Here is a 25,642-nt window from a genome sequence, read left to right on the forward strand (position 1 = left end):
ACATGTCTAAGCACCTTGCATGCTGGTGGACTAAATGCATGGTTAGAAATACCATTTTCATAGTTCAGACTGTAGGCTTGACACAGCTGCATGGTCTCCTTCCCATTCAGCCTCAGGACCTCTGCAGTGGTTCTTTAGCACAGAACACAGACCGGTGATCCTGAGGGCCCACCACCCACAGCCATAGCTTATAATTCTGTGATTGTCTCTTCTTCTAGCAAATATAAAATTGAAATTCCTACAGTCAAGGCAAGGACCTTGAGCCACTTTCATTAAGGGCACAGTTTAGTCCTGGCACCTTGGGTCATTCTATGTGTGCTAAAGAGAACAGGTGCTTATCAATACAAACACATTTGTTTTCACCTGGGAACCCCAACCTTGCAAACTGTTGTATTGTGATAGATTACCACAACCATGGGCACGTGTGGCAACCAGGGACAGAAGGGAAGGAGCAACCACCTGTGGAGAGCCACCTTTGCTCAGACTAAGAACTCTCCTTGTTTAAATAACTGCATTTTGTAGGGGAGGCTTAGATTTCAGGGTAGACAAACTAACAAATACACACAAATAATCAAACAAGAAATTAAGGAAAGAAAGAAGAGGAAAAATATTTATAAATGTCACTGTCCAATGTCTTTTCAATTGAAATGAAATAAGATTATCTACATATATCTACAAATATCTACATGTATCTACACTTTGCAGATATGATTCTTTGGTTGTCTTCACTTTTTTTCCTACACTGCAACTATCAAGAAAAAAAAAAAGGGTTTGTATAATCTTTGAAGGAAATAATAAATATAACAACTTCATTAAACGTTTGACCAAAACTTTGGCACTAATCAGTTTACAGATAACAAATCATACTGAAAACTCTGAAATAACAGTGGCAAAGCAACAGAGCACATCCGAGAGCCATTTCCCACTGACTAATAATAAGCACAAGGCTATTTTACATCAGCTTTTCTGAGAACATTATACTTTAGTCAGACACTAAGAATCTCACAATTCACTGCAAATGTCAAATAAAATACATATTTCTTGCACGAGTCTTTTTTTTATGGATCCAGATATATTTTTTAACAGAAAAAAAATTACATAAAATATTCATGGTAGCTTGTATCCCTTCTTAAACCTTTCAAAAAGGTTTTGGAAGCCCAAAGCCCACTGCCAGAGACAAAATAAACATTGCTATTAACACTGCCACCTGCACAAGGGAAAGAACATGTTTTAAAGAGTTTGTAATGAAAATGCACAAACATGGATGAATAGATGACTTTAAAAGAAATAACCCCCATCTTTTAATGGAGTCGTGTGGAAGAATCAAGAAAGTGTTCATAATACTGTACACCAACACAGCTGAGGAGCTGCTCAATACCTTCTCTGAACAGAAAGGGACTGCCTTCGGTGAGCATCTGACAAAACACAAGCCAACAATTCAAAACATATCACTGGAGAACTCTGATGACCAGGACCATCTTTTTAGCAGTAAGGAACAACTACTGAATGAAGATACTAAAGGAAAAAGAAAAGGTACTTACCAGCATTAAGAGGGAAGATGCAGCAAGCAGGTAATGCAGAATAAATGCTTTAGAACTACTGCAGTTTGGGTCAGCCAAATATAAGGCATGAGCCAGTCTGAGAAAAAAACCCTGAAGTCCCTTTAAAAGGCACTTCCACAGGAGAGTATTCAAGAGCTCAAGAAAGGATACAGGAAGGCAGAACTGTGTAAGACTGCCTGGGAAGCAGGTGGGAAACACACAGCCTGAAATCTGCAGATATTCCCCCACCCACAGGCTGGTTTTTAAACCTTTGCAGGTATTGTTGGGAAAACAAGATGCAAACACAGCTGCATGTGCCTGTGCTCTTGGCCTTCTCAACAGCTCCGGAAAATGCTGCTATGGTTAAGGAATCCCAGTGAACCCCAAAACTTGCGAATGGGTCAGGGCCAGAGGAGAAGTGGGAAATTTGTTCTGGCAGTAAGGATTCAAAGCACTCCCTTCAACTAAACTCTGCTTCCCCAAGAATCTCCTCAAAGAACCACCTGAGCCACCTGTGAACCAGCCCCCGGTGTGCCCCGGGTTGGGAAAGACTGACACCGACAAGTGCAGGACGACACACGGCTCACGGCCGGCCCCACAGCCCCTGCTCGGTGCTCACGTACAGGCCCCGTGGGCAGAAAACACCCGTGGGCACCGCCAACGCCGGCGGTAACACCAAACCTCCATTAGAAGGCCCCGCGGGCGAGTGAGAGGGGACAAGTCACTTCACCGCTGCCGCCTCACCGTCCTCCCACCGCATCCCAGCCGCCCGACGATCCTCGGTTCCCGGCACGACCGGAGGCGCGGGGGAATAGGCAGATAAGGACATATGGCTTCATTTATCAAAGTGCAGCCGCGGGTCACACCGCGATGGAGCTCCCGGCACCGCCGCCCTCACAGCCCCCACAGGGCGGGGCGCGGGGCGGGGCCCGGCTGCCGGCGATTGGGCTGTCTGGCTGTCCATCAGGTCAAGCTGGCCAATCAGCTCACTCGTAAGGCGGGATGTGGGGGAAAGGCGGGGAGGGGGGGGCGGTGTCTCTCGTGCCGCCGGTGCCCCGTTACCGGGGCCCGTAGTCGTAGCCGGCGGGTGCTCCGGCCGGCGAGTACATGTTGGCGGCCGCCGCCGCCGCTGCCGCCGCGTTCATGTGGTGGTGATGATGGTGGTGGTAGCTGTGCCCGCGGATGCTGGGGAGGGGGTAGGGGGCGGGCCGGCTCTTCGCCCCCAGGTAGTGGTCGTAGGCGGCGGCCGCCGCCGGCGGGTACTTGTAGGGATGGTGGTGCAGCGGCTCCGACGCGGCGGGCTCCAGGCGCAGTTCGTGGTGCGGCGGGCTGGGCCGGCCGCCGCCCGCCCCGGCCAGCGGCACCAGCCCGCCGCCTCCGCCCGGCAGCGCCGGACTGAGCACGCGGGATATGAGCTGCTGGTGCGCGGCCTCGGCCTGGTGCAGCGCCGTCCCGCCTGTCTCCCGCTCGAACTCCCGCCGGCTCTCGGCAGCATCTACGGGGGCAACAGAGTCAGTGCGGCCGCGCCCGCGGGACGCGCATCCGCACACACGGGAAAGAGGCGCGCGAAGGGAAGAGCGCGGCTGCGAGCGGGGCGTGCAGCAGCGGCATGCGGCAGGAACGGGGCTGGCGGGACGGGACCTTCTGACTGCGATAAATGGAGTTGAGTTGACTGACAAGCTGGTACTCGCCTGACATTTTTGCAATTGTGTAACACTAAACAAATACAGACTTCCCTTTATTTTGCAGGCCCGCAGTGCTTTGGAAGAAAGGCCTTCGGTTGTATTTGCAGTTGTTTGCTCTGGGTAATGGAAAAGCAGTCAATGGTCGGAGGTGCTGTTCGACCTGACTGCAGCTCCTGAATGGAGTGGGTTGGCCCTAAGCGCACTGCCGAGGTGCATTAAAAGGGCAATGCGAGAAGGAACCTGTGGCCAGCACTACATCTCTGCCTGAAAAGCTGAGTTTGTTGCTAAAAAGTCGAAAATGGGACTCTAAAGGCAAGGGGCAGTGTTTTTTAAAGCAGCAAATTTTCTTAAGCACACAACAACAGTAAATGTTGTAGTCCAAGGAAGAATTAATTAGGCTATGAAGGCAGCTATTTTTCTTTAAAAAATAAGCGGTAGCATAAAGCTCATTAGCAATGGGGCTGTGCAGCACCTTGGTGAGCAAGGCTGGCCCCAAGCATGCAGGCACGGGCTTTGCAGGCCAACAGGGCCTGGGAGATGGGCTGGCCTGGTCACTGGGGCTCTCACCTTTCTCTGTCCCATTCTGGTGGGCTGGGGAAGAGACTGGATTCCGGGATCTGGCAAAAGCGCTCATGAGAGGAAGAGGCCCTGGCCTGTGGTTCCTGGGCCTGGAAGAGGAAGGGGAGAAGTGATACAGAGCTGATGGACCAACAGAATGAGCAACTGCAGTATTGCCTCTGTGAGCTGCAGCTGGCAAATGGGGCCCAATACAGTGTCCCCCTCCATGAAACCCTTGTACAAATGTAAGCTGGGCAGATACATGTGAAATAGGGGGAGTGGGTTATTGCATAACCAATAAAGGCATAACCTTACCAGTCCTCAGGGTCGCAGTCTCTGAATCCCTTGGCAAAAGGGTTGCTTGCAATCTTCAACTGTGTGATCTGTAAGAAGAAGTGGCAAAATGTCTAAAAGCAGCACACAGGGCTCCCTGGCCAAACAGTGAGTGTGTCCCTGAGCAGCCTTTGGGACTCAGCAGTGCTTGGTGTAACAGAGGGGATCCAGGTGGCTGGTGGAGCCAGGGTGTTCTCTGCCACAGAGCACAAACATGTGCTTTCCCTCTGTTAGAAAATGCGGGCTAATATGCTACCTAATATGAGTTCAAGGTGAAGGGAAAGGCAGTTTGAGTTGGCTGCAAAAGCTGAGTAAATGCACTTGTAAGAAAATGCCACATCATATGGGTCACCACTGGAGCAGTTAAGACAAATCACTGGATAATTCATACTTATGTATTTATTTAATTCGCCAGGGAGAAGGCAGGACATTTTCTATATTTAAGCAAATCCATGGATAAAGTATGTGATTGTGAGTTTCCGGAATGGGTTGAAAAACAAACTTTAAGCCCCTCAGTGACAGTTCCAGCCTTAGAGGTCAAACTGATAGAAAGCAGGAGAGAAAGAGCAGCTGTCCGGAGCCATCAGGCAAATGCCAGCCGGGGAGGGACTCCAGAGCCCCTTAAAGGCACAGCCTTTCTCTGGCCTTGCCGCCTCCACCGGGGCGAGGTGTGGCCCGACCGCAGCATCCCGGAGAGACCTAAGGTCAATTTGCTCGGAGCCACTGCAGAGGGTGACACTTGCGCCGGTTGCTCAGGGACAACCCCGGGACACAGCCCCGGCCTGTGCGGCATCGTCGCAGAGCGAGGCGGTTCGGAACAGCACTGAAAAGCCCCCTCTATGAAATTGTATTTCCACTCGCTGCTGGGGTTCATGCTCTTTACATTACACTGATGCGATTTAAAGGAGCAATTGGATTAACTGCTGCCCAGAGATCCGCATTAGATTGGGGTGGGGGTGTTGTCTTTCGTTTTGTTTCGTTTTTAATGTAAAATTGTATTCTGAGGAGAGACAGACCGCTATGAGTTTAAAGCAGTAAAATTGCAGATTTATCCAAACAAATTGTGAGTGACATTTCGCGGCGGGAAGCCTGTCGTTTCCCCACTAGCCCCAGTCTCGGCTTTACATAGGTAATGAAGTCCCTCGGGCGGGGGAAGCTGACGATGGGGCTAGAGCCCACGTCGCTTCCTTGCCGTACACCGATGCAGTTCCTAGCGCTCCCCGGCTATCGGGTTCCTAGCGCTGCCCGGAATGGGTTTAGCAGATGGGGAGGAGGAGGCGGGAATACCCCCAGCCATCCCTGCCGCCGCCGGACACCCGCAGCCCGGCCTCCAACCCCGGAGCCTGACGAAGGGGCTGAGCCAGCACCGGATGCACCCGCACCCATGGTACCTCCGGGGCGACCCCAACCCTCGCTTTCTGTTGCCCCGAGCTCCGCTGCTGCCTCACCCGGTGGTTCTGGTAGGCGGTCACTGCCGTGAAGCGCGTCTCCTCAAAGACGAAAGTTTTGAAGTTCTCCTCCGCGTACTTCTCGCTGTCTTTCCGGGGGTCCACGTAGACCACGTGAAAACGCGGCTGGTATCTGTGCATGGAGTTCAAAATGATCTGAATGATAAAACGAGCAAGGAGACAATAACTGATCCAGGCGGAGCATGGAGAGAGGAGAGCGCAGCCCCGGCCCTGCCGGCTCCACTGCCCGGGACAGCCGCGGGGCTGGGGCAGAGCCCCCGGGGAGGGGCGCGGGCAGGGTCACCCCACGGGAATCACAGCGCGGGGAACTCCCACCCCGTGCAGCCCCGTGTTGGACATCTTCTCCCGGGAACACTTACATGCCCGTTGTCATCCAGCAAATTGTTGGTCAGTTTGAGCTTATCGAAGGAAACGATCTGCTTCATCCATTGCGCCCCTTTGGCCGGGGAATCCGGGTGGTAATGGACTCTCCCGGGGGTGGCGGGGTCGGCTTTGCCAGCCACCAGCCATGAGGAACTGTGGAAGGCGTACCTGCGGGAGGGGAAGGCACCCTCAGCCGCGGCCCGGGGGGCTCCCGCCCGCGTCCCTGCAGCGCCACTCCGAACGACTGCAGCACCCCGCGCCCCGCAGAACCCGGCTCGGGATGGTCCCCCTGGCCCACCGAGGGGGAAGCACCGCCTCTCCATCACTCCCGCTTCCTACGGCCACGAGAGGAACGAGCCCTTTTCCGCAGCCAGAATTGCTGCGAAGGGGATATACTATTTTATTAGGTCGGCGATGGAACTGTCGTGAGAGAAATCTACAGGATGGAGGAAATTTATAGTTACCCGTGTAGATTTGGGAGAGAAGCCACAAAAGCCTCCCCCTTCCTCTAAAAAAAAGGGTGAAAAAGAGCCCTCTATACAGTAATATTCTCGCTTTAAGTGAAGAGTGGAAAGTTGTGTGTAGATTAATAGCAGGTTCAGAATTTAGCAGTCTTGTTTCATTCTTTCAAAGTACATATTCAACAGTAACATTTAAAACAGAGAAACCAATCTTCTATACACGTGTTTACTTTAAAAGCCAGTGTTTGCACAGGGGGAATTAGACACCATTGGACTTGAGCAGAAACATTACTTTTTAAAGATATACTCAATTGGATGTTATATATCCTACTTCCCTTGACAAGCAAACATTTCTAGGACGCCCTGAGAATTTGGATATCTGTCTAAATATTTATATATCAGACCCTGCGATTCCTATGCGGGCTGCCTGCTCGGCGTCTTGATCTGAAGCTAAATACATAATGTGCTTTTCACTGTCTTAAAATTAAAGGGGTTCCAAACCAGACCACATCGCTGCCTTGTGAGTTGACAGTTTCCAAGGCCTTCTACACTGCCACTGGAAACAAGGGCATGGTTTTGTGGCTTGGGTGGCTGGTGCCTTTCCAGAGCACAAAACCCACTCTCTTCACCCAAGCACCCAGGAAACTCCCCAGCAGGCATGGCACAGCTTCAGGACATGCGCTGAGGGGCTACAGCATTCAAGGAGCACCGAGGGGATTTTTGTTAAGTGGCAAAAGGTGTTTGCCAGTAGAGAGAGGGTGTAGCAGTACGACAAAGAGAACTTTTCTTTTTCTAGGCAGGACAAGGCAGCCCCTGCCCTGTGCCCTGTGGAAACCTGCCCTTCTCCCCATGCTGGTCTGGCCCCGGCCATCTGTGAGCCTGGTGCGGAGGCTGAGGGGGCCCTGCAGTCCCGTGCAGCCGCTCCTGGCCCCAGACTCGTTGCAAAAGTGTGAAACAGACCCCAGGTCAGCTGCATCCCGTGTCCCCTCCCTGTCTCACACCGACAGGTGTCACGCCCAGGGGCACATCCCCGAACTCCCGGAGGGCTGGAGCAGGGGGTAGGCAGTGACCCAACAGCCCCTACGGCTCCAAGAACCGCGAGACACGCCAGGTATTTGTTACTTGCCGGTATCGCTTGTCATCCACCGGCACGAAATCCATGAGGAGCATGTAGTCAGCCATAGGGTCCATCCCGAATATCTTCACCTGGAAGGTGGGGAACATGCGCCTGGCACAGAGAGAAGAGACAAGTGCTACGCTGAGGAGCAGCAGGGAGCCCCGAGGGGCCGGCACGGGTTTCTTCCCCTCCAGCTGCTCTGATACCCTCCCAGTTGTGATGCTAAGTCCCCTCGCAGAAACCACTGGCCGGAGGAAGAGGCAGATACGCCCAAGCTGCGTGGGGAGACTGGCTGCCGTGTTCCCCAGTCCTCAGCATCATCCCGAAAGGTGAGCCGGGGGGGGGGGTCCTGCCTCTCCCACTGGCTCCGGGACCGTTCATGTCAGACACCCAAAATGCCCCACCGCGGTGGAACGGAGAGGACAGGGGGAACAAGAACATCCTCGGCCTTTGCTATGGGGAGATAAGTGAAAATAATTTCTTTCCCGTGGTTTCCCCATCATTTTAGCTGACCTGACTGGAGGCAAATGCAAGGCATTACCCTGTCTGCGGACTTGCACTCAAGCATTGGGAGTCTCAGGCAGCCCGTGGGGGTCAAATCTAAAAACTCCAGCCAACGGCACGAGGTGATCGAGTTCCCACCTGTGCCCATCAAACTGCACCCGTTCGAAAGCAGTGGTTACAGCAACAGCCCCTAGGGCCAGCAGGAGACCTCTCCCAGCCCCGAGGGGCAAACGCTCCCCCTCGGCGGGCAAGGGCTAGAGGGCAACGGGGATGTCCCAGAAAGCCCCGTCCCGGATCCACTTAATTGCAAGAGCCCGGTCGGGCTCCCGCCCCCCGCACCTTTGCGGAACGAAAAGGAGAGCGGAAAGGAGCCCAGGGCTCCGGAGCTGGGCAGGCCAGCCCCCGCGGCTGCTCCCCCCGTCATTCTCCGCGCAGGTCCCCGGGGGTTAAGCTAAGCCGAAACGTGGATCCCACGCTCGGGAAGGGCACGATTCCTTCAAGGGACTGCAGTACAAATGCGATCGCCGGTGGGCTAAGGGAAGGGGCCGGGATGGTCCACCCGTCCCTCCCTCCTGCATCTGCACACACAGTGACCAGGGCCTGGCCCGCAGCTCCCCGGCGGGACACGCCGAAGATGTGCCCTGGCGTCGGGGCTCGTTATGGCTTCGTTTTGTTTTACAGAATAGCAAACCAAGCGAGCGACTATGGGCAATATTTCGGGAAGGGTGTTTGCAGCCATTGAAAAACCAAAGTCCCAACCGCCCCCTGAACAAACAGCCCGATCAAACCCGGACACAGAGAGCCCCCCCCGGCTCGTTCTCGGCGCACACGGCCAGACCTGCTGTTATGTGCCCCTTCCCCCCTCTGAGGGCCGATGGGTCAGCGCGCCTCTGGCTCCGCAGCTCTTCCACATCGGGCCCAGTACTGCCCGGCTGCATCGGGATCAGGCGGCTGCGTCTCCTTCTCTGTAAGACTTTTAGCAAACTCTGGAGGACGTTTTCAGTCGCTCCCTCTGTTATTATTATTTTTAAATGTGCAAAAGCCCCCATTAGCTCCAATTCCGGTGTTTCTTGTTCTAAAACTTAGTTTTAAAACAAACAACCTGAGATGATAAGACCCATCTAGACAAACAGCAGGGCCAGCCCAGAGGTGCTGGAAGAGAATAGGCTTTGCAGCGCCTTTCCCGAGCCTTTTCCTGCTGGTTTTACCCCCTTTTCTCCTGTTTTTACTCGCCTGTCTGGAGTTTCGACTGTGTCATAAAGTAAACGAAGAAAAGGGTGGGAGGAAAGCCCCCGATTCAATTCGAATTGGTTATTTCCGAAACCTTTTGAAATGGGGTATTTGCAATCCTTTCGCTCTTCTTGGAGAGCTAAGAAAGCCAGATCGAAGAACTCCTGTTTGCAGAGAGCCTCCGCCTGGAGCCTGAACGACCTTTTCCGCTAAGGAAAGCAACGCCGAGCCCGGCGCCGGGCTCAGGGGCCGCGGCCGGAGACAGCGGGCTGTGCGACCCGGCGCCGGGGCAGGCACCGTCTGCGGGAAATTCCGCCCGGGTCCCGCAACGCAGCGCCGGCTGCTTTTGCACCGGGCACCACTGAGATTGTTTTATTTTAGGAAATTACTAATATTAAAAACAAAAAAAAAACCAAAAAAACCAAAACAAAACAAAAACCCAAAAAAAAACCCACTTAAAAGGCCACTGTATACATGTAAGTTTTTTGTTTTTGTTTTTTTTTTTTGGTTTTTTTTGGGTTTTTTTGGTGTTTTTTTTTTTTTTTTTGGCACTTTCGAGACCCTCAGAATCGCTGATGGGAGAGAGCGGGAGCGCACGGCCGCGGTCACAGCTCTTCCCAGACCATTCGGAGCGGAGTCCGACCCTCTCCCCCGGCCGGCCATCCCGCCGCAGTCAGCCCCGGAGCGAAATGAGAGCAAGCAACGGGGGATTCCTTAATTTGTTTGTTTTTCTTTTCTCCCCCCCGCCGGATCGCTTTAAACCAAGGGAAGACTCAGAGCCTGGACAATTCGCAGCTCTGCCGGAGCCTGGCGGGGAAAACCTCGTAGCTCTGCCCGAACCGCCGCGGCCGCGGCGCTTCCCGGGGATCTCCATTAAATGCAGTAACTAACAACTGTAATTGGGACTCCTCTTCCCCCCATATGTTTTGCTCGTTCCTAACGTGAACGCCTCAGCCGCTTTCTTTGTTCCCTGCCCAGGAGCGGGGTCCTGGCCCCGGAACCGCGCCGCGGCGGCCGGAGCAGAGCCGAGAGGAGCTGCGTTCAGCCGGACTCATTACTCGATAATCGGGAAATGCAACAGCCCTGGAACACGTTTCCAGGTGCAGAATTAGGGTCTGTTCGCGTCTCCGCCGGAAGGAAAACATCTGCCCGTGCTAAGAATGTATTTAGCAGGTTTTGCACGGTTTGCATGTTGTTTTTTTCCTTCCCCCGTATCGTTGCTGTCCGCCCCGGGAACACACACTGTCCTCCGTAAACACGGAACGAAGTCCCGTGTGGGGTCAAAGCCGAAGGCGCCCGGAGGAGCACAGCGCCCTTTTAAGCGAGAGTGAAACCCAGTGCCCTGCCTGCCGTCCTCCGCACGCCTTCGCCATCAGCCCGCAGCAGCAGCCGCGCGTTCTTCCGCAGCACCGAGGCCTTCGGGCCGCAAGAGCTCGCAGATTTCGCCCCAGGAGAAGCGCAAGGATCAAATGACGGCGACCGCTGGGCCGGGCCGCTCCGCGACTCGCCCTTGGGCAGCAGCTTCAATCTCCCCCCAAACTGCGAATTCAACCACTCGCATCGGACTCTCCCACCCCGACTGGCCTGGGTGCCCGGGTCCGGAGGGAGCGGCTGGAGAGCCGGGGCCGCTCGGGAGCTCCGCACTGACCTGCCTGCCTTGGTGACGATCATCTCGGTGCCCAGCTGGTTGAACTCGTCCCACAACGCCTTCATCTCTAGTTGGACGCTCACGTTGGCCACCTTCGGATTCTTCTTCACCGGCGCCTTGGCCGCAGCGGCAGCCCCCGCAGAGCAGCCCGAGACTGCGGTCGGCCCGGCAGCGGCTCCACCGGCGCCCTCGGGCTGCTCGGGGCCTGGGGGCGGCGGGTTGGTCCCGGCCGCCGCCGCCGCCGCCCCGCCGAAAGGGTAGCCGTGCTGGGGCTGGGGCGGCGGGTGCGGGTGCTGCTGAGCCGTGCAGGGCTCGTAGTGCGGCGGCTCATGCTGTCCGTACGGGTCCCCCGGGGAGGGGGAGAGGTGGTACCCCCCGGAGGCGTTCAGGCTGCTCAGGCTGTTGGCCGTGAAAGCTGCAACATCGCAAAAATGGGACAGCTGGGTGAGCCAGGGGCTGGAGATAGCTGAAATCATTCCAAAAACAAGCGGTCAGGGCTCCGCTCCGGCTCCCGCTTTCCCCCCAGCTCCGCGCCGCTCCGCGCGGCCCCCGCCTCCGCACCGGCTCCGCGGGGTGCCCTCCGCCTCCTCTCCTGCCCCGCGCCCAGCCCAGCGGGGCGCCTCCCCCTTTCCGCTTTGCTTGGCCCCAGCCCCGCTCCCCCCGGGGCAGGCGGGGAGCTCGCTGCTCCCGCTGCCTGCCTGCCTAGGCTTCTTTTCTTTTTTTTTTTTTTTTCTTTTTTTTCTTCTATTTTTTTTTTTCTTTTGCAAACCCGAGAGGTCTGCCAAGAGCCTCGGCGGTGCAAAGCCCATGCTATCTCTGCAGGCCTCCCTCGCCATACATCACTTAGGACAAAGCAAAATCCCTCCTTTCGCCCCCTCTTCAAAAAAAGGGGAAAGAAAAAAAAAAACAAACAACCCACCCCCCCCCCAAAAAAAAAAAAAAAGAGGAGTGGGGAAACTCAGAGAAAGAAATCGGCTCTTATTTCCGTGTAGCTACGCTGCTGCAGGTAACGTCCTTCACTCTGGAGCCGCAGGGCTGCGGCTGACAGGGGAAGTCGGATCTGGTTTGGCAATGCCCCATTCCTTCCATCCCCGGACGAGAAAGAGGAAGAGGCCGGGACCAGAGCAAAGCTCCGGGTCCGCACCAAGGAGCACCGGGACGAACCCGGCTGCGCAGCCCTCGGCCGCCGGCCCGAGAGGGCCCTGGGGCGCATGACAGGCCGCCCCGCGGAGCGGCCGGCTCCTTCGGATCCCCTCCCGTGCTGAAAGGCTCCTCAAGGTCCCGGGGGTCTCTTGAGTTATTTCCGACGCAGCCCCTAGGCCGGACAGGTGGGGACAGAGCCGGTGGGAGCCGAGCCCCGGCCTGTCGGTGCCTCAGGCACGGCTGGCGCTGTCGGGGGATGTTTTCAGCACCTCTGAGAAGACTCGAGTCCCAGCAGCAGAGCCGTCGAAAGCTGCTACCGGGCCACGGGCAATGCCTTTCTCTAAGGGAGGGCTACAGGGGCTCAGGCGGGCCGGGAGGAACGGCAAAGCCTCCTCCGACCGGCTCCGCGGGCAGGCCGCGTTCTGTGCGCTGCCCCTGGCCCGGCTGTCGGCACGGGCCGCGTGAAAGCCCGTGGCCGCGGTGGCCGGTGGTCCCGTCCCCGCAGCCCTGCGGGGCCGAGCACGGCACTCACCTTCCATGTCCCTGGTGACGGTGCTGAAGTGCATCTTCTGAGGGCGGCAGCCGGGGCGGGCGGGCGCGCTGCGGCCGCCGCGGCGCTCCTCCAGCTCTCCTTTCCCTGCTTGCTCGGCGGCGGCGACTGAAATCAGAGAGGCGATACTGAAAGCATTTGCCTTGGGAGACAGAGGGCTGTTTTCGTCCATAGGGGAGACACCAATGCAGGAGCAGCAGGCGCGGCAGCCTCCCACCACGAGCCCCCCCCCCTCCCACCCCCTAACTCCCCTCCTTTCTACCGCACCATCCAGGGAGGTGCGAACGAGACCCCCTCCTTCCAGACGGGGGGGGAGGGGTGGGGAAGGGAAATTAAAAAAAAAAAAATCAAACAGAAAACAACCTAAACCCTCTGCCCCCCCCGGGAAGGGCGTTGGGGAGCAAGAAACTTCCCCGGGTCTCTTTGTAGCCAGCGCCGAGCACTGCAACGGCAGACCGAGCTCTGTCAGCGAGACGGGACCGGGGGGCAAGAAATAAATAACCCCACGAATTTCTTTCCCGGAATGTCCATTTCTCACCACCACTCCCCCCCCCTCCCCAATTCTTTCCCTGCGATTTATTAATTTTCTGTCTTCCCTTCCCCTCAACCACCACCTCCTGCTTCTGCCCCCCTCTTCCCCTCCTTTTCTCCTGCACGAAGGGAAAGTGTCTCCCTTATAGGCGCTTTCCCCATTCAGTGGCTGGGAGGCGTCACATGGAAGCCGGGGGTGTTTGCCTGCAGAAGTGGCGGCGACGGCGGCGAAAGCGAAGTGAAACTCCTGCCGAGACGGTGTCAAAGGGCTGGGGAGGCCCTTCCCCGCCTCCCGGGCACGGCGAGCGGCCGCCGGGGAGGGATGGGATGTACTGCGGGGCGGGCGGAGGGGCCGGCGGTGTCAATCACGGCGCCGGGAGCCGGCCGACGGGAAGGGAAGAGCCGAGCCTAGCCGAGCCGAGCCCGGCGTCACGCTGCGGATGTCCGGCACCGAGAGAAGGGATTGCTCTTTTCCTCCAGCTCGCATGCACCGCGGGGCTGGGGGCGACCCTCGGGGCTCGGTGGCCGCGGGGACCCGCAGTCTGAGCCGCCGCAACGGGCGGAGTCTGGGCACGTCAGGGTGCACAGCGGCTGCAGGTACTGCCGGCCGCTTCGCTCGGATGGGACCCTCTTAGCCCCGGGCCACCAAACTCCCAAAGCGCCCGCCAGCGTTCCAGCATTTCCTTCGCCAAAAAAAAAAAAAAAAAAAAAAAAAAAAAAAAAAAAAAAAAGCGGACAAAACGGAAAGCAACGAGCGAGGTGGTAGGCGAGCTCCTGCCCAGCCCAGCGTGAGAGCCCGCTCCGTCGGCAGCACCTGCACGGCCCGTCTGGGCCGGGAGCCGCGCACGGTTCCCGTCCCTGCCCCGGCGAGGACGAGGCGCTACTCACCGCCCGCTACTGGCCCCTCGGAGCGCCGCGGCGTTCCCCGGGCCCTTCTTTCGCATCGGCTCGGAGCACGGCGACGCGCCTGCCCCGCCGGCTCCGGCCCGGCCCGGGTACCAGTACCAGTCTCGGTCCGCGCCCCGGTGCCGGTCCCTCCGGGCGGGTAGCTGCACCGAGGTCCCAGGGAATTGCCCCGATGGGGCGGGCGGAGCTGTGGGGCGCGCCGGTGGCTACCGTCGCGGTGGGGGTTGCATAACCCGAGCGATGCGCGGAGAGCCGTAGTGAGCAAGCGGGTTATATATAGCTGCCCTGTCTGTAGCCTGCGGGGCTTGATTCTTCTGTTGAAATATTATCTTTGGATGTGGTAAAAATATTTGCAGAGAAAAATCTAGACTACTCTTACATATTTGAGCATATGTTCCTGCAGCTAACGGCATAAGGGCAGAGCGTGACACGATCGCTGTTTTATTTCTTTGCTGCTGCTGCTGCCAGCGCGGTTCCTGGCCGGGGCAGCTTCTGTCGCGAGCTCAGGGACACGCCACGGAGAAGACAGTCCCGGTACTGACCCGCGCTGCTCACCTGGCGGCAATACAAGAAGGAGGGGAAGGGATTTCGTTTGGGCACCCCGGGGCAATATCGGAGGAAAACGAGAAGCCGCGGGTGCGAACTCCAAGCCGCCTCCGGGAACTCAAGAGCTGATGCGAGTGGGACGCTGATGCCCCTTCCCGGAGGTGTGCTTGGCTCTGGACAGCTTGTCCTCCAGGAGGAAATAAAATATTCCCCCTGGAAATCAAGAAAATCCCCGAAACCAAAGCCCCAGCAGAGTTTGGGGTTTCAGTCCCTGCCTTAATTGCCCGCACCGTTTCCCAGGTTTATTCCTTTCTCCTTTCTTGCTCCTTACATAAAGCTCCAGCTGTAAGCGACGCCACGTCGGGAACAGCCCGGGCGCGGACCGATCCCTCGGTCTGTCCACCCGGCCGGCTGAGTCGGGGTTGAGCGGTGTCTATCAGGAACAGAGGACCCGCCGGGAATCGTTGTCACCTGGGCGGCAGCGGAGCGGGTCCTCGCCAAATGGCGGGGCTGAAGCCTCGAAACCCCAAATCCCTGGGAGAAGACCCCGCCGCCCCGTTCCCACATTCCCTGCCCGGCCTCGCAGACACGCGGGGATCCTATACGCGTGAGCAGCGCTGGGCAGAGCTGAGACAATGGAGGGGGAAACCAACCCTGTCTGCCCTGCAACAGGGACAGAACCCACCCGAGGGAGAGGGTGGCACGGCGCTGTGCAGCAAGCGGGGTTGACCCCTTTCCTGCACCCCGAAAAGGGCCTATACCCAGAGGTCGCGTTTGACAGAAGTCCCGAGGACGCATGTCCCGTTCCTCGACCGCTCCGCATTGGCGGAGCGCTGCAAAGCGCATCCAGTCTGGACGCGGCGTTGTTAACCCCGCCGTTAGCCATTACTGCTGTGCCCCTGTCTCTGCATTCGTCCAGAGGACGGGTGTATTTGTTAGGATCAAGCCCAGAGGTTCTGCTCCCCGCAGCTCACACTTCGCCCGAGCAGGTGGGAGGACAGGTCGAGGGTGTCGCGCCGTCTCTCCGCCGGAACGGCTCCGCGGTGAGAAAACGCCAAGAGCTCGATGCGGAAGAAGGGTTGGGAAACCTCTCCCCCTTTTTCCTCATCCTCCGTGGACACACATCTGCTTCGTCCCGAAAAGATGTAGCCCAATGGCTTAAAAGCCTGTGATGGCACCGAGGAATGGCAACGAGGAATGGCAACGACTCGGGCATTCCGCACGACGGCAACCCCCAAGTCGCGGCCCTCGAAGCCGAGCATTGTCGTGTTCCGCCGCTCCACCACCTTTCCCGACCTCCCCGCAATAAACATCTGCTGGAACCCCCTCCCCTGTTTGGGCCCCGCACCCCATCATCCCCCAGACCTTTCAGGCGAGGTGGAGGCGTTCACCAGTGGCTGCTGCCTTCGTCCTCCCTTGCAGGGGATTCCCTGCCGGCACCGTTCCCCACGGGCCGGGCTAGGTGCCCCTGATCACGGACAGTCACACCGAGCCGTGGCCGTGTTACTTCAGAGGTGCCCGGATCCCCCAAGCCGGGTTCCTCCGCGCACCCGGAGACCAGGCTGTGATAAAGGAGCGTCGCGGCCCCGATGGGTTCTCCCCCCGTCCCCGGGGCCTAACAGGGACACAGCCCCACTGTGCCGCTTTCCCTCCGTCCGCCCTCCGCACTCACCCCTCCGCCAGCATCTCTCCACTCGTCCCTCCTGCGATCCCTCCTTTCTGCCCGCTCCCCCGGCCCTTGCCCGGCCCCGCCGTCCCTCCCGCCCCCAACCTCTGCACCCCGGCTGGCCCCTGGCGAGCCCGGGCTTTCGGGGGGGGGGGGGGGGGGGGGAGCGTGTGGGGGGGGCGCAGACTCTGCAGGGGAGCTGGGGGCGGCCTCGCACGGCCCAGCTCGGCTCGGCCTTGCCACGGCAGCCCCGGCTCCCCGCTGAGCCGTGGGGCAGCAAATAACTATGGGGAGGACAACGGCAAGGAGCCGGGGCCGGGAACCCGCAGGGCCGGGAGGCGGCCCCGGACTCCGCGCACACAAGAGCACACGCCGTGTCGCCGCACGCTGCTCAGCCCAGCATGAATAGCCCAGCGGCGGAGCCCCGGGTGGCTTCTGACGGCCGGCCCGGGAGAGCGAACCCCGCGGCCCCGCCGCCCCTGCCCGCCGCAGCAGCACCGCCCGTGCAGCACGGGAAAGGCTGACGCTGCCTCGCTGGTGGCAATTCTGCTGTAGAAAAAAAAGATGATTCGTAGGGGTTCACCTAACGGGAACCGCGGACGTTTACGGATTCGTAGGAAGGGTGGAAATAAAGAGGACACTGGGGACATTTCGGCAGGTGAAAAAAGCCTGAAGTTCCCGCGGGTCCTGGGAAAAAACGGGGATTTTCTGGCATTTAATTTGAGACCGTTATCGATGACTACTTTTTTTTTTGTATTTACAGCCATCCTCGTTATTACTCCGACTACGGCGACTATTAGCATGGTTTTGCAACTGACGTGTGTACCGAAATAAACGAATCTCTTAAGAAAAAAAATCAAATGCGTGAATCACGTCTCACCGAAAAAGACAGTGAAACCGAAAACAGGGCAAAACAGACGAAAGACAGACAGACAGAACGAAAAAAAAAGAAAGAAAGAACATTAAGAAAAGAATAGAAAAAATGGAGAAAGAAAGAAAGAAAGAAAGAAAGAAAGAAAGAAAGAAAGAAAGAAAGAAGAAAGAAAGAAAGAAAGAAAGAAAGAAAGAAAGAAAGAAAGAAAGAAAGAAAGAAAGAAAGAAAGAAAGAAAGAAAGAAAGAAGAAAGAAGAGAGAAGGAAAAGGAAAAGGAAAAGGAAAAGGAAAAGGAAAAGGAAAAGAGAAGAGAAGAGAAGAGAAGAGAAGAGAAGAGAAGAGAAGAGAAGAGAACGGAAAGACAGCCAAACCGATAAAGACGAACGAACGAAAAGTCAGGCAGGGAGAGCCCCAGCTCCTCTGCAGCCGCTTTGCCCACCGGAGCGGTTTGGGCTGGGGGCATTGGCACCCACGGCCCGGTGCCAGTCGCCGTTCCTGCACGGGGCCCCGCGGGGTCCGCCGGGGTTCACAGCCCCTCTGAAGCGCGCTGGTTTCTCCGGGCCGCCGGGCGCCGAGCGGGGATTTCACCCGCCTGGCCCGTCCGGCGGCAGCGCGGCAGGTGCGCGGCCCCGCGCAGCGCGGCTCGGGCCCCGGCGGCGGCAGCCGCGGGCGGCACCGGGCACCTGAGGCCGCAGGGCAGCGGCGTCTGCCCGGGGCGGCTGCACAGCAACCGTGCTGTGCTCCGCCGGTGGGCGTGTGAGGAGAAGAGAAGAGAAGAGAAGAGAAGAGAAGAGAAGAGAAGAGAAGAGAAGAGAAGAGAAGAGAAGAGAAGAGAAGAGAAGAGAAGAGAGAAGAGAAGAGAAGAGAAGAGAAGAGAAGAGAAGAGAAGAGAAGAGAAGAGAAGAGAAGAGAAGAGAAGAGAAGAGAAGAGAAGAGAAGAGAAGAGAAGAGAAGAGAGAGAAGAGAAGAGAGAGAAGAGAAGAGAGAGAAGAGAAGAGAAGAGAAGAGAAGAGAAGAGAAGAGAGAAGAGAAGAGAAGAGAAGAGAAGAGAAGAGAAGAGAAGAGAAGAGAAGAGAAGAGAAGAGAAGAGAAGAAGAGAAGAGAAGAGAAGAGAAGAGAGAAGGAGAAAAGATCCAAATGTAATAATTGTTGTACAACCAGCTCAATCTTCATGAACAACAGTGGTTTTCATGCCAATAGACAATGATGTGTCAGTGAAAACTGGGACTTGTGGGACCCCATGGGCTGCCTGACTGATGGGCATGGTGGGGAGTCAGTGGGGCTCCATACAGTCCAGGGGAATGGGACTGGGCTCTCGTTTCTCTCACTCTCCCCACACCTCCCACTGACTCCTGCTTGCCAGCCTTGGCTCCATGTTATTTGCCATGGGGATTTCAGGCTGCTTTTACAGGGTCACTTGCCTGCAGATCCCAATGTAGAGATCACGCACGGGGAAATTCTCAGAAATAAAACTGTCAGCCACTCTCTCCCAGCACACAGCCGGTGGAGTTTCTCCCTTTCCCCTCTTTTTTCTTTTACTTCCCCCCGCCCCACCCCCAGGCCCCCACCCTGACAACTGCTCATGCTTCTCCAGTGAGATACCCATGCTCTTCTGCAGTGCAGCTGCCCTGTGTGGTCCACGGTTTGGGGCTATAAAGTTTTTGGGACCCTTGCCCAGCCCCAGAATGCAGAGCTCCTTGAGAGCTCCTGGGGTGGCCTGGGCAAGGGGACCTGACAGTTGGGGTCATTGGCTGGAGCTCTGCCAGGAGCAGCCCTTGCTTATCTGGTTTTGAGTGCACCAGGAGCTACCTCTAAAACCAGTCACTCTCTGTCACTCCTGTCCTCATTATTGTTCATTAATGCTGTCAAAAAGCTCTGTAGGGGGATGCTACTCTGCTGCCTGGGGCTGACACACACATCTGCCACTAATAGGTGTGAGAGAATTAGTGCCCATCCCCTCCTGCCTAGGGAAGCTCTTGTCCAACTGCCTGTGCTCCCTGGGTGCAGGGAAATGGGGCTGCAGATACAGGGTAATGAGGTGCTATTCGTTTGAAAGAAGGATTCCGCCCCCCACCCCGGTGTGCTGAGGTGCCAAAAATGGCTGAGTTGAGATGTGTTTATTATCACAGCACAAATTTGAGGAAGAGAGGGCGAGAAGTCCCATAGAGAAGAGAAGAGAAGAGAAGAGAAGAGAGAAGAGAAGAGAAGAGAAGAGAAGAGAAGAGAAGAGAAAAGGACACTGTTGCTATCTGCATCCAAAAGGAAAGCAGCTGCCTCACTGCTTCTTGCTAGATCCCTTCTGTGGAGCCAGAGTCAATTTCAAGCCATCCACTTGCAGCCGTGTCGCTAGAGGGAAGGTCAGGCATTTATCCACAACTCGGTTGTGGTTGTTGTGCTGAAGGTTTATATTCACTTAGTGCCACTGCAGCATCCTGTGCAGACATTTATTTTGGCTAAAGGCAGCCTGGTTCTCATTTGGATGCAGTCACTGAGTCCTGACCCACACAGGCACCGTGTGCCAGTGGAACCACTGTGGCCCTACAGGTTTGTCTGTGTGTGCTCATTTCACACAGGGGGGCCCAGATGGTTCCATCCCACAAGAGGCTTCAGTTAGACGAGCACTGTGCTTGCATGGAGGGGGGTTCATTGCAGAGCTCAGTCACCGTCAGGACATGAAAAGCTCCAAAGCTCCCTGTTTGCAGTTGCTGTAGACTGTCTTGAAAGGATTTTTTTCCTTGCAAGAACTTTTCTCCTTTTCTCTTAGGCAAGTAAAATACCCTGGATATTCCTTGTTGTTCTACCTTGTCTCCTGGCAAAGCAAAGAACGGATTGACATCACTTGTTCTGGAGCTCAGATGTTTTCATGGGGTTTGGTGTGGCAGATGATGATATATATTAATCACTAACATAACACAGTATGTTAACATAAACAAATGAACACAAACAACAAACCACAGGGCTCAGCATGCTAATGGGAGGCTGCACAATCCACAGGAGATCCCACTGGGATAAATCTTCTCCCTGCATTGCTGGATGTTACATCAGACCTGTTGCAAACTTAACCCAAAGGCCATAAGGAATGGATGCTTCAGCCAATGTCAGCTGCTTCTTCAAATCCAATCCAGCATAAAAACTGGCTACATCATGGAGATTTTTCTTCTTGCGTCAGTGCTGGAGCTAAACCCTCTGGATTGTGTCCAGCTGAAAGGCAGCAGGCTCTGCACTGCCACTGAGGGCAGATCACACATGTTAAAGTCATATGGGGCAGTGCAGTCTATGAGAGCAGAGATGAGACCTGCAGATGAGCCCAGGACCCTTCCTGGAGCCCATATTGGTCTGAAAAAAGCCGAGGTGCTTCTACCAGCCTAGTCCTTTCTCCATCGCCTCCTTTTCACTTTACCCACTTGTGGATGTACCTGTTCCTAAGGGATTTTGTGATCTGTCCACAGTTCTCAGCTCCACTTGCTATTCCCTCATGCCCTGTGGGTGACCTTGTCCCTTTTGAGAATTCTGTGGTGGGGCAGGTGAGACAGGAGTGGTAGTCCCTTCTGCCTGCCTGCAAAGCCCCACCAGTATTACTGACAGCACATTCCTCTCCCCAGACAGAAGGATTTTGAAGATTTCAGATTATTGCTCTGACTCCTGCTTTCACCACCCCTCCACCCAGGCAGATGCCCTGCTAAGGGTGCTGAGGACGGGCAGGTTTTCTCTGCTGGAGCCCAAGGCTGCTGCAAAAGTCAGGCACTGCAGTCAGAGCCTGACAGGTACAGAGATCAGCTGGACAGGTGAACCAGCCCTGCTTGAAATGTGATGTACCCTGCACCCTCTCTGCTCCTGCCTGCAGAGCCCAGGACAGAGATCTGGCACCTCTTAACAGGCATCTTGGGGAAAGGAAGGGGCAGGGACTTCAGCAACCCTTAAGGAAAACCCTTACAATACACTTTGTATCCCTGCACAAGCCCCACTAAGGGCAATGACGTGTTACTAAATAAGCACGGTGAAGCAGAGCAGAGCAAGCCTCAGAGCTCCCAATCCTGCCACTGTGATGTCTCAAACAAGTTCAACATGGGGTATCCAGGACTGCTTGGCACATCTAAATCTCTTTGCTGTTTAAATCTCAGTGTCCTTCTGTGCAAACAACAGTGATGATGTTTAGTCACCTTCAGAGAGCTGTTTGGCATTGAAAGGGATCCAGGATAATCTTGGCTTAGGTTTTGTATAATTTATTTATTGTATTTTTAGGTTTTGTTGTACAAAGCAACACAGCACCATTTCCAGTTCTTCTCTCATGACATCTTGTCATCAGAGAGTCATCTCTTCTTCTTCCTACTCATTAATTCCATTCCCCCTTTTCAGTTGAAATTCCAGACTGGAGCCATTCAGAAATCCACATTGATGAGGATTTTTTACATTTCTTGTGATTTTCTCACATAAAATTTTTAATGTAAAAGGCTGTTCAAATCTAACCAGTTCTCACACAAGTGGCTGCTGCATAAGGAACATCCTCCTTCTTGTCCTACTGGGCTCAGAGACAGGGTTTGGAAAAGACATTTGAAAGTGCACTGCCAGGCTCCCCAGAGGTAGAGAAGCAGCAGAACTGTTTTCCTTCCTCATGGCTTTTGTTGGAGAAAACCTGGCCCTGGTGAAGCCAGCAGTGGGATCCCCATGACCTGAGAAAGGCACATGTGTAAGGGGACCCATAACACAGCCGGGGCCCGAGCTGTGCTGGCAACTGTCCCTGTGGAGCCACTGGCCCTGGAGGCGAGGGCTCCCCACCTCCCCCACCTCCCCCACGCATGGCTCGCTGCAGTCCACAGGCACTTCCCGTGGGCCACGGCCTGGGAAACACCGCCATCCCTGCAAATAGCACGAAGCGACTGGCACTGAGGGGTGCTTCAGTTTCAGGAACTGCCAATGCTCACGCCTTCCTCTGCGGAATTAGCACAAGGACAGATTAAAGAAAGCCAATTTCCTTTCTCATCAAATCAATTCCTTCTGGGGCAAACAAAGCCACGAGCACAGCGCTCTTGTCCTCCCGTGATCTTGTGGTTTGCTCTGGTTGGAAGAGGCAGCTTTGGAAAACCCAAGCCCATTTCCTGCTCTGCGTGCTGCGGTGTATATCCTCGCCTCAGCCCTGGAAATGCTTTGATGGATATTATTAGGCCCGGAAAGCATTTGGAGCTCCTTTCTTCCGTACGAGCTGAACAAACTGCTATGGGATGAAAGAGGGGCAAATTGGAACGGTCTGTGGATGCTGCAGGCAGGCTGCCTCACGAAGGGAGCCCATGTTGTGCTGCCCTCTGTGATAGGGACAAAGCAGCCTTGGGGCCAGGGTTGCTGCCAGCCCCTCGGGAGGGGGGACATCTCTTTCATACTCTCCTGCCAAAAGGCAGAGCTGTAGTGGGGCAAACTGACGGCAGTAAAACCTGACCCCTCCTAATTGCATCCAGCCACACCCAAGACTTTGGCCTCTTCTTAAATCCTTAAATTCTTAAATACCAGGTCCAACAAATCCCATCGCCTACCCCAACACGCCTTCATCAAATCCTACAAGCGAGGGGAACCAGCTTTCCCCCCCCTCTAACAATGACCATTGCCCACCCCAGGACAGACTTGCTCATTCTTTCTCAGCCTTCCAGACATTGGGAGCAGGAGTCTCTCACTGCTCTGAAAGGGAAAGTGCATGAAAAGCAAAGCCAAGCCAAACCTTTGCTTTCCGAGGGACCGCAGCTCTGAGCGGTGTTTTGCCGCTAACACAGTCAAGAAATGACAGTGTGGAAATCTTGGGGAGTGAACTGCACTTGTGGTTATTGGTGAAATCCCATATTAGTAGAAAGGTCTGGTAAATGGAAGCAGGAGTCGCTCTGACTACAGCATCTGTTGGATGTGGAGAGTGGTTATGACTCTCTCCAAATACAATGCACATGTACTGGGGAAAATGACTGCTACAATAACAGGAATAAATCTTAATAGAGACTTGGGTGATAACAGACACCATAGGGGAGTTATCAAAATGAAAAACATATGGCAGTGTCTCTGCCAGACCTGTGTGGAAACCCCTTGGAAGGACTAAGCAGAGCTTGTACCTGAAAACAAAAAAAGAGCAGAAGAAACAGTGACAGGGGAACAGGGCTGAGGGAACCACATAAATCTTGTCATCATGCCCCCCTCAGAACAGCAATGAGGGTTTGGTGTCAGTGTCCTACGGCCCGTCTCCTTACTGGACAAGTCCAGGTTTAAAAGCAGCCTGGTCTGACAAATTCTTTCCCACTTCTCTCAGGTTTGGCAAGGAGAAAGGCTGCAAGTCAGGCTGGACAGGGGCCATTTTTTATTGTGTTCAAACAAGACCTTGACCTGCATTGCTTATTAGCATTAGATCCCATTTTCTCTGACTTCTGGCAGCAAGTAAGGGCAAGGATGGCAGAAAAGGAATAGTGGAGGAGCAAACTCAGGGCCCTGGAAAGTTCAGGCACAGCCCCAGCTGTGAGGGCAGGATGGATTTGTTTTCCTGCAGTTATAGGAGTTCAAACTGAGCCCAGACTTCATGGTATGGCAAAGAACAAGCAAACGGGAAGCTCGGCTGGAACTGACAGTTTCTTGGCAGGAAGCAGCAAGAGACAGGACAGAGCAACATTAAATGAAATTGCACCTTCTCCCCAGCACTTCAATGTTTTCAGGAAAGGTGAAACCACACATTAGCCAGAGTACAGAAACCCAGCTTCGTTTTGCTCTCCTCAGGAGCAGCCTGACAGGTGATGGGTAAACATAAGCACAGCAGATACAGAGCAGGTTGATGTGAGATGTGGGTACTGTTTGTCTCTTTGGTCTGCAAGAAGGGAGCAGGAGGCATTCCCAAGATCCCTAGAGGAAGGGGAGGTATCCAGCTTCTGCTGATCCCATACTTTGGATTCAGGAGCAGGATATGAGGATTGGTTCCTGGGTACCAGCCACTGCTCCTTGATTCCGTTAAAAGGTTGGTCCCACACCAAACTCTGACTGCACTGACTGGCCATCCAGTACTAAGGCAGAACCCAGGGGCAGAGGGAGACTCTTGAGCAGGGACCATCACATCCTCTTCTCTCTCAGAGGTGACTGTGTAGGCTACCATTGTCCCATCCAGTGCCAACTTGACAACTGCGGATTAAGTAGTGGAAAATTCAAAAGACAGCTGAGGATGGGGGCTTATATTAGTCAAGATACTTGGGCAGCTAGCTTTATATGACCAGGGTCACCAGCAGTAAATAGAGATATTGTTATGGTAATGGAAACAAGACAGAGGGCAGGAGGACCACAGAGCAGACCCTAAGTGCTAAATGCCTCTAATCTGTCAGGGACTTTGCCCCTGGCTGTCATTATTTTAATTGCATCTTAAATCTGCAACCACTGGTCAGAGCAGGTGTCTGAGGACAGGGGATGGATCTACTTTGGTGCCTGCCACAGCCAAGACTGAGATGAAAAGAGAGTTGGATGTGATATTTGTTACACCAAGCACCCACATTTATATAATCCAGAGTTAGTAACCCTGAATGACTTGTTTGCTTACAATCAAAAATCTTCCCTGCCCAGGGGATGAGCAAAGAGGAGCCTGAAGCTCCAAGCTGGTTTATTCCAGCATCAGAGGGGCAGATCCTGTCCGTTTCCACAGGCTGGGACTCACTCATGCCCATGGCTGGTATAGTCACTGGGATAAGACCCAGGGAAAGGCAGAGACTGTCTGACCCCAGACGGGCTGCAGATGCCTTGTTTTGGCTCAAGCAAATGTACATCAGGCAAATGAATTCGGAGATCAAACAGTGTCTTTATGCTAGTCCTGAGCAGAAGGGTTGTTTTATTTCATGCTTAGTCACAATAAACAAAACAATAAAGCAGTAATAAATGGTCACCAAAATGATTTCAGAGTCCATAAAACAAAAACAAAGTTTAACAAGGACAAATGAATTGTTAACACTCCTCCTCTTCCCTGTCCCATAAAACATGTCAGGTTTTACAGGTGATGAGGTGAATGCCAAGCTCCTCTGGCCTTGTGAGACCGGCAGTGTGATCATTGCTGCCTTTTGCTGTGAGCAAGGTGACAACCCCAAAATCCCATTGACACTACAGCCCCAATTCCCACTTCTGCTGCTGGCTGGGGACCCCTGCACAGTGCTGTGGGCTGCCCATGGCTGCGGGATGCTGCCCATGCCCGGTGTTTCCCCTCCACTGAGGCAGGGAGTGCTGTGGTGCCATCAGGAGCCTGACACTAAAACCATGGGATGCTGTGCTGAGCTCTCGCGCTGAGCAAACAAGGTTTTCTAAAGATTTAGAGGACCACCTTCACGTGCAGAATGACCCCCCATGTTTAAACCAAACAATCTTGACCTCTCTATGAGTCTTAGCCACATAAAAGCTCACCTCTTGGACTCTCCATTAGGTTTTATGATGTGCTTCCATATTTAAATGGACATGACTCACACCAGGGTTTCTGCCGTGCATGTGAAGGAAAGAGAAGATGAATGCCAGATGTTACGTATTAGTTACT

General features: G+C 54.9%; 1 protein-coding gene across 4 annotated transcripts; it reads right to left on the minus strand.

The window, feature by feature from the left end:
• Positions 1-583: 583 nt before the first annotated feature.
• Positions 584-12,764, minus strand: TBX1 (T-box transcription factor 1). Of its 4 annotated transcripts, XR_008433994.1 has the most exons (9): positions 12,585-12,764; positions 10,910-11,375; positions 7,537-7,638; positions 5,946-6,117; positions 5,566-5,721; positions 4,100-4,167; positions 3,794-3,894; positions 1,542-3,036; positions 584-1,415 (listed from the first exon to the last, which is right to left on the minus strand). XR_008433994.1 is itself a non-coding variant. In XM_053959253.1 (8 exons), the coding sequence occupies exons 1-8, from the start codon at positions 12,616-12,618 to the stop codon at positions 2,600-2,602; spliced, it is 1,536 nt and encodes a 511-aa protein (XP_053815228.1). In that variant the 5' UTR covers positions 12,619-12,764; the 3' UTR covers positions 584-2,599. The 4 variants fall into 4 exon arrangements, 3 of the variants coding, with proteins under 3 accessions (XP_053815228.1, XP_053815231.1, XP_053815229.1); XM_053959253.1 differs by having other exon boundaries at positions 584-3,036; XM_053959256.1 differs by having other exon boundaries at positions 584-3,036; positions 10,910-11,324; positions 12,585-12,701.
• Positions 12,765-25,642: the final 12,878 nt, after the last annotated feature.

This window comes from Vidua chalybeata, chromosome 18, assembly GCF_026979565.1.
Source record: "Vidua chalybeata isolate OUT-0048 chromosome 18, bVidCha1 merged haplotype, whole genome shotgun sequence".
Taxonomy (NCBI): Eukaryota; Metazoa; Chordata; class Aves; order Passeriformes; family Viduidae; genus Vidua; species Vidua chalybeata.